The sequence below is a fragment of the Pholcus phalangioides genome, unplaced genomic scaffold (assembly GCF_987345545.1).
Source record: "Pholcus phalangioides strain wild (caught in Gottingen) unplaced genomic scaffold, Ppha-v1.0 ptg000007l_1, whole genome shotgun sequence".
Classification (NCBI taxonomy): Eukaryota; Metazoa; Arthropoda; class Arachnida; order Araneae; family Pholcidae; genus Pholcus; species Pholcus phalangioides.
In genome coordinates this window covers 58,971,431-58,985,986 of record NW_028301600.1, presented here as the reverse complement: position 1 = coordinate 58,985,986, position 14,556 = coordinate 58,971,431, and the positions used below count along the sequence as shown (strand labels likewise).

Below are 14,556 nucleotides of genomic sequence, written 5' to 3'. Positions count from 1 at the left end.
ACCATACCTCTTCGACAAATGGTTGATGAGACAAAAGACGAATTAGGACTTACAGAGGACACCCTATATTATATAGTAAATCCATGGTCTATCTAAAAAAAATCCAAAAACAGTGCAGTTTGGCAATTTAAAAAACAGTGATAAAATTCATGTACGTCTCTATCTTGCATAATTTTAAAAATTATTTTTTATTAAATTTTTCATACTAATTTTTAATAAAGAAAAATATAAAGATCAAGCAGAATATATATATATATATATATATATATATATATATATTTGGGGATCGAAAAACTACCAAAATTTAACATTGTAATTTTAAAACCAGAATCAAAACACCGAAAAAAAAATTTAAGATGTGTAGAGTTAAGAAGCAAATACGGTGGGAGAAAAAAAACCTGTTTGATTGAGGGTCGATTTTCTCGATTAAAGTATGTAAAAAACTCAACAGAACAATGTAAAAAATGTGTGATGTTTCATCTCTACTAAGTATAGACACAAATGTGGTAAGTTTTAAGGATGTCATCAAAGACTTTTCAACTAGAGTGTATATTTCAACCATTTGTGTATATCTATATATGCCATTTTTTCCCAAATATTTATATTCTTTCACTAATCTCCATCAGAATTTGCAGAAAACATGAACAGGAGGTGCCTCCAAGCAGGGTAGATACTATTATAGCTACAGCTCCACTGTTTTGTTGGCTAGTATGAAAAATATACAGTACTAAAAACAGTTCTGAAAGAGAAAAACCATAGCACCCATCTTGAAAATACAATTGTTCATTCAGCAATTGCTAAAAAAAATGAATAAAACAGGATATAAGAAATTTTACAAAATGCGCCTCAATATAGGTGGAGATAGACTTGAAAGTCTGGGGGGGGGGGGCATGACATTGATGTCAATTCAAATACAAATACAAATACAACACCACAACAGGCAAAATGCCCAACGAGGTGGCTGATAAAAAGATGCCCATAAAAATATGGTTGTCATATGTTTCAAAAATACAGCAACCCAATTAAAAATGCAATTAACACAAATTACAAACAATATATACACATGATAAAATATTATACAATGCCCATAAAGAATACTTATGGTTGTCTTATTCTAAGAATGGATAGCTTCTCGATTTACCCCAACATGTTTATCGTATTTCTTTTTAAACGTGTCAATTGTGTTACAATTTACTACCTCCGGGGGTAAGCTATTCCATTTATTAACAACCCTATTGGAGAAAAATTCCCTGCGACACCATAACCTTGCATTGTCCCTCACCAATCGATACTGGTGTCCCCTTGTAAAAGCAGTCGATTGGCGGTGTACTAAAAGTTCATGGCCCATCCTATCCATCCCATTGAAAATTTTGAACACTTCGATCATATCTCCTCGACACCTGCGTTCATCCAATGTAAACATATTCAAAAAATGAAGTCTTTCTTCATAACTCAAGCCCTGTGTGCCAATAAGGACACGCGTAGCTCTTCTCTGCACCCCTTCAACCAAGTCTATGTCCCTCTGTAGGTATGGTCTCCAAAACCTTACAGCATACTCCAGTCCAGGACGAACTAAGCCTCGAAAAAGCGGAAGAATGACTTTAGGAGAACGCGAAGAGACCTTTTTGAAAATGAGACCAAAAAGGTCTCTTCGCGTTCTCCTAAAGTCATTCTTCCGCTTTTTCGAGGCGGAATTCATATATACACGTGTACATTAAATCAGACGATTCTACCTTTGATGCTGTATATCTGCTGTATCTCCTCCCATGGCTCTCACAACTCTTTTTATTATTAAATTCTCTCCTTCAAAAACACCTGAGTGCGGCAGAGCTTAAAAGGTCGTGACTATAAAAGCTTTCAAAAAATCAAAAGACAAGGTACCCCCATAGCTAAACAAAACCTTTCACTATGCTATAGGCCACACAAATAAACCCAACAGATTCATTCAGCTAAGGGAGAAATACTCTATGTTTTACATACAAATTTTTTTTTTTTTTTTGCCCCTGCTCATAATGTCTGCCATACATGCTATAAAACTGTCAAGATCTGTTTAAATTTCGAAATTATTGTAGCATATCTATTTGAATTTAAATTTACAGTAGAGTGCTATATGATGATAATGGGATAGGGGTTACCTCAGATAATGAGATCCCATTTAACCCCTTTGTGTACAGGCATTTGGAAACAAATTTGGACAATATATAATTGAAGTACCAGAGATAAATAAAAAAAAAATTGTATATTGTAATATTGTTAACACATGGGAAATGAAGGGAAAAAAGTTGAGAGGAACAGGTTTTTCATTCTTTTCCTCCCTTCTGAGTCACCCTTTTCCTATGTATGTAATACTGGTTTTTTTACTTTTGAAACCTTAGCGAGGGAGAAAAGAAAAACAGTAATAACGCTGAGGCAAAGGAAAAAAGAAAAACAACAAATCCTATTTACAGAGTTATCAATGAAGAGTCTTGAAAAAAAGGGGGAGAGAGCTAGAATGTATATCTTCTATCTACAAAGGTACAAGATATCTCGACCCTGTATGTTAAGGAGTTAATAGAAATAATATCAAAAAATGTAAAAAAAAGTCGGCTGATCACATGAAAATTTATTTACAAACAAAAATCAAACTCTGTGATGCACAATTATTATAAAGAATTATGTAAAGCTCTTTTCTATATCACCAGTTTAAATGTTTTCTTATCCATCATGCACTGCCCTTGTTAGTGAAAGATATTATGCGACTATTATTCAATTTCTCTGGCAATGTAAATTTTTCATTGTTTTTATTACTAATAATATCTACATTCACTTCAACTCTAGATTGATTAAGTTAGAAAGATACAGGTTGGTTCATAATTGCTAGGCATAGGAAATAAATATGACACAATAATGTAATTAAGATTTTATAGAACTGAAGGTGGAAAACAGTTAAAAATACACACAACAGTTCTGTTTTAGCTGGAAAACCCCATTGTTGTTCTTTGTCAATATAATGATACCTCATGTTTATCATTACTCATGTTTTATTATGACGAAGTAGCTGAATTTTTGCCAATATTTTTCTTTTTGTTAGAAAATGGATTGCTGAGTTTCTCCAATCCAAACTATCAATTAGAGCCTCCTGATGTAAATAGCAATTTGGATACTTTTGATGATTACGAAGACTTGTATGAAGAATTTGATACTGTGTGCAGCACACAGCAGCGCAAGTCTAGTATTAAAAGCCGCAGAAACTATGCTAAATTGGATCCTGCTTCAATGGGTGTTACAGCAGACCACGAAACATCTCCATTACTATCTGCTGATTATGAAAACAATTTGTAAGTATTTTTTGTTCATATTTTGTGATTTATTTATAGCAAACTAAATTAAAACCAATAATAAAACTGCTTATGTTCTTTTTTTTTTTTTGTTCTGATATTTCTGTCATACGTTCAGTATGTCCTATAGCGAGGAAATGGTTTTCTTCAACACCTTCTGATATCTTTAAAATTATTAGTTTGTGAAGCAATGTATCATTTAACCTAACCAGGGTACACATGCCTAACGTGTTATAAAATTTTTTTACATAAAGTCACGTTTTAAAAGATATGTATAGTGGAACCATGATAACTTAACTAGCCCAGTAACTAGATACTTATTATTCCCATGGTTGGCACAGTGCTAAATTTAATGAGGATAAAACCTCTCTAACTAGACATATGCTGGTTAAACCTTGCTTAAGTCGACTACAATTTTTACTCTGTGTTATCACAACTAACTTTTAGAAATTGCATGTGCATCAGCCAGTTTGAAAAATTTTACAACATTGTTCTCTAGTATATTTTAACAATTTTTTGTTTCATTGTTTTTTGATATTTCGACAATCAAAGTATGCTGGTTTCCGCATAATTCACGATTATTCTTATTGCTGAAACTTTTAAAAAATACATATCGAAAAATTGTGAGAATTTGTATGGTGATAGAATGGAATTGTTCATTTATATATAGGTACATGCGCATGCATAAACAATTTTTAAAAATTGTCAAGAGTGAGATCGAAGGAAACCTTGCTAACTTGACAACTGTTTAAGTTGCCACATTTTTCTATATCCTTTGGGTGTCAAACTATTGATGCTCAACTTTATATTTAAAAAATTTTTTAAATTGGCCTCTAAAACACTTATTAATAATAATGATTACAGGAGAGTCTCGATAATTTGAGGTGGATAGGACAGAGTCCACTTTGGATTATTGAAAAAATTGAATTATCCAAAAAACAATAAAAAATGCTTTAAATGTTTTTATTTGAAAACAAAAACACAATCAAAAGCATTACTAGCATACTTACTGTATTTTTGTTCTTGAATAAGATATAGATGATGTACGATGTGCTTAAAAAAAATGAAAAATATGAAAAGGGAGCAAAGATGAGTGTGATTGAGAGAAGTTGGGGATGGGATTTATGACGAATTATGCTAAGACACTGATAGCTTTCAACTGCCTTTCCAATGATTTTGTGTAAGCCAATAGGGGACAATGCCATTGTCCACCATTGCAAAGAAAATGGTCAAACTTGCTCCTCTTTCTCAGCAACCCACTAAAAGTTAAAATGGTCTACGTCCATTCAATGAAGTCTAATATTTTTTTACTCCAGTTACCCATTATATAGGCTGCCTAGTCCTATTCAAACTGAAATTACTGTATAATAAACACGTAATCTTCCTGAAAAAAAAAATAAAGAAGTTGGGTTCTTAGATTAAAAACACCAAGAGAAAGAGGATCTCAAAAAGAAATTTGAAAATTTTCAGTACCTTGGATTATTTGGAAACTTGAACTTTCAGGGTTCGGATTTTTGAGAATCTACTATAATACAAAACAAGATTTTTCCCCTTGTTCCCCACCCCCAAGTACCAAAAGAAATTCTCCAAAGATTCATAGAATCTTTTAAAAAGATAAGTAGTTTACATCATATTTTGTGTTTAATTAAAAAAAAATAGTAATTCAGTTATATGATTTATATATTGCTAGTTTTGTGATAATGAATGACTGCTGAGAATTTTGTTTAGTTGTGTTATTGTATTTATTACTATCACATAACTCATATTTCATTAACATTCAAATTGCGAATTCATGGAATTTCTATTGTTTTTTCAGGAAAGAAAACTTGCGGACCACTACTTTTGAAGGTAAAGTATATCACAAAGTGGACAATAGCCCTGATGCAGTTGATTCTAATGATAACAAGGATTTTGGGCACGTGGGTTTTCTGGATTACTACATCAATTTGGAACCAGCTGTGAAGCAAGTCAAGGATTCATCCAATATTCAATCATATAATTGTAGCAACAATTCATTGAATTGTCATGCATCATCTGCAGATTCAAAAGAAATGTATGTGTTCTATATTTTTTACTATAAAATTAACTTCATATTTTTTTAAATGAACTTTTTTTGCCTTCAAAGTATGCGTATAATTTATTTTTAAAATTTTAATCATTAATGAGATATTTATGGAATTAGATATTTATTATTATTTAAGTTAATTAAACTTTTGAAAATATCATTTTTGAGCAATCACTTTTGAAACTATTGTGTAGAAAATAATAATACATACATAACTTGTTCTTGTATAAGACACATTTTTCCTGTGAAAAATGAGTATCTATTATGTAATTTTTCAGAATTTATCTATTACTAATTGTTCAATTGGGTGTACAAAAGAAAGGAGTACTTCTTTTATGGCTATGTCATATACACTAGCAAATATAGTGTTTTATGTTGTGTTACAAATGGGTTTTTTTTGTGTTGTAACTAAATTTCACAAGTATTTTTTTTATTTAGAGAGATGACCATAGAATCAGAACGAATATGCGCTGTGCAGAATAATGGCATACAAACATATGTTGAAACTGAGCCACATAATTCATTGGAAAGAAAAAATTATCAGAAAGACCAGCAGATGCCTTCATTATGCAATATTCCTAAAAAACATTCTACCAACCACATAAGTAAAAGCATTCCTTTAGAGACTGAAATATTGCCTTCTGGATGGGAGAAACATGAAGGTTAATATAGATATACATTTTTAGCTCACTATTCAAAAATAGTATTTATACAAATTTTTATAAACATCTGTATGCTGGAGGTAAAGGGCATTATGTCAGTTTTTGTCAATATTGGAATAACACTATTAATTTGGTAATTTGGTGTACGTTTGTTACACTGCACAGAACTATAGGACACTATGTCCTATTTCAATATATAACAGATATTCACTTTATAAAACGAGTAAGATGTATAGAAAGATACACAAAAAACCCTTTGAACTGCTCTCCTGTAAAATTTCCCTTTTATGACATGGTACCCTTTACCTCCAGCATACATGTATAGTCTACTGACCATTTGTTTGGAATGTTTATTACTTTTTATTCATACAGATGAGAGTGGGCCTTATTACTGGCATATCAGTAGTGGAACTATTCAACGAGAACCACCTCCACCATCTTGTAATACCACTTGTAAACTTCCAGCTCAGATTTCTAAAGGTATAGACATGGTAAGTTAGCTTTTTAAAAAACAAAAAACATAGTTTCAGTATATACATATATATTATTTGAATATCTGAATAATGTTCCCTTAAAGATTCAAAATTTTAATAAAAAAATTTAAAATATACAGTGGCATTTAGGTCAGTGAAGTAACATTCTTATTAATAGCTAAATGATAATGGTAAAGAAAGTATCTGAAAAATATACAGAAAACACATAAGCATGTGTTCAGGCTTCATAAATTACTTTCATAATTATCCACACATTTCCCCATTGCTGATTTCCATCTCTTAAACCAATTTATGAGCTCATAAATTCAATCATGATAGAGTTATGAAAAATAAAAATAAATTTGCATTTCACTCCATTTTCCCTCATTTCCTCAGTAAGAAAATTGGACAGAAACTAGGTCTTGATGATCTGGGAAATGGGGAGGGGTGGAGAGTATGCAGCTAAGAGGAGGAGTTAGTAGAGTATTATGCAGGCAGTTCGAGCATGAGATACCCATTTTGGCAGTTCCCATAGCATTGTATCAGACTTTATTATTAGGGCATGTTTAATTTTATCAATGAAATTTCATCTTTCATGTCTTGGTGCATCAGAATCTTGTATGCCACTGTCAAAATGTTTGCACCAAATATGGCAATTACTCGATCCAATAATGTAAGCACCAAATGTATTTTTCCAATCAACAAAAGTCTTTAGTGATTTTTACATCATCAAATGTTTACTTGCATATACAGGGTGGTTATAAATAAACTGATACTATTCAGACGTATGTAATGCCCATTCTGATGGAGGTATTTTGATGAAATTTTTTAATATAGGATATATGGACCATGGGGGAAAAAGAAAGATTCAGTGAAAAAATAGTTCAATTTTTGACCATCAGGTGAAAAAAAACCACTTTTTATCACAGTTATCTTTTTCCATGGTCTAAATAATGTATATACCAAGTTTCAATGAAATACACATCCACCACTACAGGCGCTACATATGTCAGAGCATTGTCAGTATAATTCAAGTGGCACTACTCTGCTTAATCATAATGATGCTACACCGATTTATGTAGCGCTCATTATGGTGGATGTATTTCATTGAAACTTGATATATACCTTATTTGGATTGTGGAAAACAAATAACTGCAAAAGAAATGCCACTTTTTCACTTGATGGTCATAATTCAAACTTTTTTTGAACCTTTCTTTTTCCCATGGTCCATTTATCCTATATACTAAGTTTCATCAAAATACCGGAATATTTTGAAGTTTTTTTCTCTGATCAAATGTCTTCAAAAAGAAAATATACAACTACTTTTGAGAGTTTATATACCCAAGATTATTCATCACTGAGATAGCATCCACTATGATTATATTCTGCTCAGGAACTACCCAGGACCTGCCTGGGATTGAGACGTTTGATCTCAATTGATTAAAAGAAAAAAAAAAAGATTTTTTTGATCAGGTCCACAACCCCCCTCCCGGGAGAATCTCCAGATTTCTGGATTCCAAAAGTATGTACGTTTGTGCGTGTAGGTTCTTATTATGGCAATAAAATGACAAATATATGACATGCAAAGTATGCTTGCCAGACTTAAGTAAATTGCCTGATTTTCGTGAGGAAAATCTCAGGATTTTTACCTTTTGAAGGTTGGCAGGTCTGCAGTTAAAAAAACTTTAATCGATTCGCAGCCCTAATATATTACATACATTGACTGTCCATAGATATGACCATCTTGCCACAAAAATGTATAATTAATCTTCACCTTGGCATAATGTTTTCCTTTGTTATAGCACGTGCTTTCAAATGCTGCATCATGCACTGTTTGTATCACCATTTATCTATGTTGAATGCCATTTTTTCTGTGTACATTTTTACAACCTGACCCGTTTAAACACGAGTCCTTTAACTTCTTTTTTGATGTTTGTAATTGATATTGATAATTTTTCTAATACCTTTTTTTGAATGTCTTAGAGTAGAACAAGAAAAAAAGAAGCAGATATATTATATGAATCTTAAATATCATCAGTGTTTTTTTTTACTATGATGCATACGTTCATGCAGTGCTTGTTTTGAAAAACGTTATTACATTACTTCCGCTATTTCAAATGCTATACTATTTCCAGACACTAAATGTATAAATGATGATTCAGTACTTTTGGCTTATAGCTTGCAGAGTTGGTGCTATACAACGTTTTTTGGCATGCACAAATTCATAAACGACTCCTGAGAGGGATGTTTATATAAGGTGCTTTTGCAGTTTAGTAGCAAGGCAATCTTGATCTCCTTACTTCTTGGCCATCTCCTTACCTAGTTACAAGCACCTGTTTACCAATTTAACTAACTACTCTGCAAAATCATAGCACCAAATCTCACATTGTCACGAAGCCCTCGAACTTGCCCAGGTAGACGCATCCATTAAGGTGACCCTGTTTAGTAGTAATATATAACTCTGAATGCTGGAAATTGTCACATAAATGTAGCAAAAGAGACAAGATATGATTTTTAGGATCAACTAATGTATAGAAGTGCAGGAAATGAATGATCATTAGTTGCCAAATGAACTGCTGATTTCAACTGTACATGATGTAATCTCTGCTCAAAATTTTCTTATCTATTTCTTTTCCTCATATATAGATATCAAGTATTAGTGATTTCTCCCTGAATTCTAAAAACATGTGTTCATGTACTCGTTCTGTAATGTCAGAGCCAGCCTGCAGCAAGTCTGCCAGCTCTGCTGTAAAAAATGAGCTCAAGTTAGTATACATTCATATTTTAATTAGTTTATATATGTGGTTTATAAGTCAATTAGTAATTTAAGAAGTCGTAGAGGAGCTTAAGATTGTACATGCCAGAATTGTGGAATTTCATAACATATACATATATATACGAAGGTTTTTAACAGCTGACTGATGTGAAGATAAATTTAGGCAAGAAAAAAATTCAACTGTCTTTGTAGTGAATTAAACCCACCTCCTTTCACTTGCAGGGTGAGTATCCTATTCCACTAAACTACGAAGGCAACAAACCTCAATCTTTCCTCAGAGCTCATGTGCACTGAATGGGACCTTACATGGACAGTCAGACTTAACTCAGACCAAAGCTCACAATTGCTGACACTGCCACCAAATGGTGACTTATCCAAGGATGATGTTGCTCTCCACTATCCATACAAAGGTTTTCAGCCAGCTGTTAAAAACCTTCGAGTTAGGTCTGACCATCCATGTATGGTCCTGTTCAGTGCACGCAAGCTCTAAAGAAAGATAAAGATGTGTTGCTTTTGTAGTCTCTATAGTGGTGCTCACCCAGCAAGTGAGCGGATGTGGATTTTATTCCCCGCAAAGGCAGTTGAATTTTCTTTCCTAAATTCATCTCTCTTCACATTAGCCAGCTGTTAAAAAACCTTCAAATGGATAGCAGAGTGACATCCTTGGATATACATGTATGTCTGTGTCATTTGATGCCATGTGTCAAGTGCTTTCTTGTATTAAAATGTTTATACCCACTTTTTTCAATTGTGGTTAGGATGACTTCCCATCATTTTTTTAGCTTGGAGGGGAATTTAATGATCACATGTTGTGAAGGTACCATCTATCAATGAACACCTCAGGTTTGAGAGGGAATGATTCCTTCTTTGCCAATCTCTGAGATCAAACCTGTTGACCTGAAGCTTGCCTTTATGGCAGTAGTTGAGAATCTTATCAATGTGCCACTCACAACCCTGTGTTTGATGCCACCATCTCTTTTAGAAATTGGAAGTGAGAAATGACAATGTGTGTAATTTCTCATGTTCTGGGTCTGTTTTTACAGTAGAGAGACATTTTTAGAGTATAAATGTTGAAGCATTGTCTATTCAGTATCAAATGACATTCTGCATGAATGGTTAGTGGGAAAGGAAAGCATGAATGCTGATTTCAATATTGCCTTTGTCAGTGCTTATTTACTAGATCACAACAAAGAGTTAGCCATTCATTATATATATGAAGGGTATAATATAAAAATTGACAATGTTATTGATACCTATAAGGGGGGAATGTGATAGGCCTCCTCGTGGTGCTCCCTGGGTTGTGCCAAATATATCACAAGTCATTGTTTTCACATATTTGTGCTCGTATCCTTCACTTTCAATAGCCCAGATTACATGTTTACTTCCACACATCTTACAATGCTTGTCTTGCACCTTGTTTTTTCCTGTTCATATACCAGGGGTGGGAACTCTGCGCCAATTGCGCCGCACTGCGCCAAAACTAATATCTTGCGCCATCCTGCTCCAATAGCGTATTTTCGCATTTTTCTGCGCCAAATAGCGAATTTCGCTTCAGTATGCCCGGAATTTCGGAAAGGACGCCAAAAGTTTTATTGTTCCTGCTAGCCACGAAACGTTTCTTTACGAAAAGAGCGTGTTTTATTCCACTATACTTAAACTATCGGCCCCTGATCGGGCTTTCCATTGCGAAATCCCGATATTGTGCGTGATCGTGGAACTGAAGATGGTTTGCAGTGCCTTTCAGCTTTAAAGTGCAAATTCGAGTGTTTCCGTTTAAAAAAAAAGTCGTCACTGGAAGCAGCAGAAATCACTGTAGTCGATTGTCATTGTGTTAAATCCCGATGTTTCGTGAAAAAAATTGTCATTCCGGTAGTAAAAAGCGCATGTCCGCCGAATTACGAATGTTAGTTTAGAAACTTTGCCGAATAACGAGTGTTAAATCGCCAATGTTGCCGAATAACGAGCGCTAAATCGACAATGTTGCCGAATAACGAGCGTTAAATCGCCAATCTCGCCAGATAATGAGTGCTGAATCGCCAAACATCGAGTTGATACTTCCGAAATTTTCTCCCATTTTGCAACAATTTCTTTCCAAGTATAAAAAAATTAAAAACTTATAAACATTTTTTTAGCTCATTTGAAGTGCTGCTGTTCAAGGCAGCAAATAGTGCATATAGCAGCAAATAGTGCCTCAGTAAGCAAAAATCATCCTAAATAGACGGGTGCAAAACATTTTATGACAGCCGCTCTTTCAAACAAGGTGTCAAAAGACTAAAACACCAAAAACAAAAATCAAGCTGATGAAGAGATGTTTCATAGCAAAAGACAGTGCAGTTTTATTTTGAAAAGGGTTGAGGGTTAACGAAAATATTCTTGTTAATTTCACTGCTCCAATTTATAAATATCTGCTCCGAATCCCACATTTTGCTGCTCCAAAATTGCTCCAAATCCAGAATTTGCTGCTCCAAAATTGCTCCAAATCCAGAATTTGCTGCTCCAAAACTGCTCCGAAATGGACTTAGTCACTTCCCACCCCTGATATACTCATCTTTTGTGTATAACCCCTTATTGTGGGCCCCCGCTCAGGCGGGAAGGGGTCCTCCCAGACAGGGCATTGCTTCTAGTGTATGCCCTATCTGGTGTAACATCCCTTATGGAAGAGGTTACATGCCCGGTTCGAAATATCCTCAGTTAAGGCAGACAACAAGTAGGAAATAAATAAACAAGTTTGTTTTGTATCACTTCAAATGCTTTATTATATTTAATGGATTTGTAAATTTACATTTTCACAGGTTAACCCTCAATTTATCATTAAGGACAATTTTACAATTAAGGTTTTTTTTTTCAGTTCAAAAATTTCATTTCGGTAGATATGGTTCGATCTCGATCTCACCATAGGAAGTCCATGTTCTGCTGGACATCACCTTTCCAGTCGTAGACCAGGGTAGACACGATGCAGATCTATCCACGTTAGTAGATCTGATTGAAGAACAAGGCAGTTCATGGCAAATCACCAGTAACCAACACCAAGTGAAGATCTCTCAGAGATTAGAGATGAAAGTCCTCGGAAACTAGTAAAGCTGCCATCTTAGAACATAGGATAATTAGACGTCTAGATCGGCTTAGGTCGACACCTTCACCGATAATCCATTCTGGGTTTCATCATCCACAGCAGGCCGATAGTTATCAGATCTGTGCTGTAAAACTCGTGAAAGGCTATTTGTAATTTGTTTTTTTACATCTGGGAATAGAGAACAAAAGTTATTCAAGTTATGACATGATTTTTTAGTTTAACAACCTCGGTTGATCGTTTTAAGCTAGCAAAACAAGAAGTTATTAGAGATAGAATGCGGTTATAAAAGAGAGAGCGATCGCGACAATGTACGGCTGGTATTTAAAGGAAAAACTCTCAGCCGCACGTGTCTAAACAAGCCAATCGGCTTCAAGGTCATTTCATTTACATATGATCGCAGGCCGGCAACATCATGGCCACCGCTGCAGATGAAAAATAACAAAAGGTAAACATTTATGTATTTATGCGATGACGATTTCGGACTTTTACGCCGGAGCCCATGGATATGTTATGCAATGTCTCTTGTGGGAGTTGCTTGCCCGGTTCGAAATATCCAGCAATTTGTAGAAGCAAACGACAAGTGGAAAATTAACACAACTCAGCTTTCGCATGAAAATGTTATTTATTAAGTTTGGACTAATGTTACACAAATCAAATATTAGATTTTTCAACACATAAAAACCTTCGATTTGATATTGACAGAATTGTATAATCTCACCGGTTTGTGTTCGGTCAATAATCAGTCAATTTATACGTCCATTATCTGCCAGTCGGACACTCGACGTAGGAAGTCTCTTCGGTGTAGCTCAGCCGGATCAGCACCTGGGGGGCCTCTTGGTTGAGGGCCGGATCAGCAAGATTTATTGCACATACCCTTGATGAGGCCAGCTCCTTTGTTATTTTTCATCTGACGTCACTTAGTGAAGGTTTTTTCAACTATGAAAATAAAACAACTTTTTTGATTCCAGACCTGCCGGGAAACGGATTTAGACAATTGAACTATCACATAATGAACAAACTGTTGGATCATTTTCCCAGCCTAAGGTCAAATGAAGTGTTTCTAAGACAGCGGACAACCGCCCAACTAGAGGGTTTTAGTTGAATGAGAACTACAAAAGAAGAGAGAACGTGACAATGTACGGCCGGTATTTAAATTGAAAAACCCCGGCCGCACATGTCTAAACAAGCCAATCAGCTTCAAGGTCATTTCATTTACATATGATCGCAGGCTGGCAACATTACGATCAGCCCTGATCGTCGTCATACGACCACCGCTGCCAATTGCCGACGAAAGTCATCAAAAGGTAAACACTTATGTTTTTATGTGATGACGATTTCTGACTTTTACGCCGGGGGCCCATTGATACATTACAGTTACACTGGAACGCTGTCTACCCACATGTTTGCCATGCGTGGAGACCCGTAAGGCAGGAGATGGGAATCCTGAGGGTCTAGGTCAACTTGTCGCGGGACAATTCGTCACAGTCAATTTGTCGCAGCGTCAATTCATCGTGCTACAAACTCGTCGTGGTATAAATTTGTCGCAGGCTCATTTTATCGCGACAAATTTGAATTGCTTTAAAATTCATATGTTTGTTGTGATCTTATAAATAGGGTAGTTGCTTTAGGCGTAAAAAATGGAACTGGAATAATTTTTAACAAATAAAGGAAAGTATTCATTGAAGTCATTAAATTTTTAAAATTTAATTTTTACCATATAAGCCGCATTTCTGTCAGGATTTCCATTTCTCGCAGTGAGGGATGTTGAAGAGCTCACCCAAATAAAAAATTGAGATCAAATAAATTTTTAAATGTTAATTTCCACCGTATAAGCCGCATTTCCCACTTTTTGTCAGGATTTGAGTCCCTGAGTACAGGTTTGAGTCCCTTATAAACGGAATGAATGGCGGTTTTCAGCCCCCCCCCCCCCACCTCCTCAATGTTTCCTTCATGTCGGCACCTTTGACTGGCCAAGGATGCCGGAAGTGTTTGGAACTTGTGGGTTCTTTTCTTGATCTTGAAGTAGGAAATTTTGATTTCTGAATCATTTCTCTCTCTCTGGGTGCTCATACCCATTCCATTCCATAAAGTACCCTGGGCACCAACAGCATCTCTGTCTCTGACACCACTGCAAATGGCAATCGATTTTTGATTTTTTTTCAACTCTAAAGTAACAACTCTCGAGTGAAA

At 34.9% G+C, this 14,556-nt stretch overlaps 1 protein-coding gene across 2 annotated transcripts in view; it reads left to right on the top strand.

Moving 5' to 3' along the window:
- LOC149085556 (protein Fe65 homolog) overlaps nucleotides 1-14,556 on the top strand; it is an 85,673-nt gene that overhangs the window by 29,137 nt on the left and 41,980 nt on the right. For both annotated transcript variants that reach the window (XM_089233625.1, XM_089233626.1), the window contains 5 exons: nucleotides 3,071-3,317; nucleotides 5,134-5,370; nucleotides 5,821-6,044; nucleotides 6,417-6,535; nucleotides 9,164-9,282. In XM_089233625.1, the coding sequence (XP_089089751.1) occupies nucleotides 3,071-3,317; nucleotides 5,134-5,370; nucleotides 5,821-6,044; nucleotides 6,417-6,535; nucleotides 9,164-9,282 (946 nt within the window). The remainder of the gene's footprint in view (nucleotides 1-3,070; nucleotides 3,318-5,133; nucleotides 5,371-5,820; nucleotides 6,045-6,416; nucleotides 6,536-9,163; nucleotides 9,283-14,556) is intronic.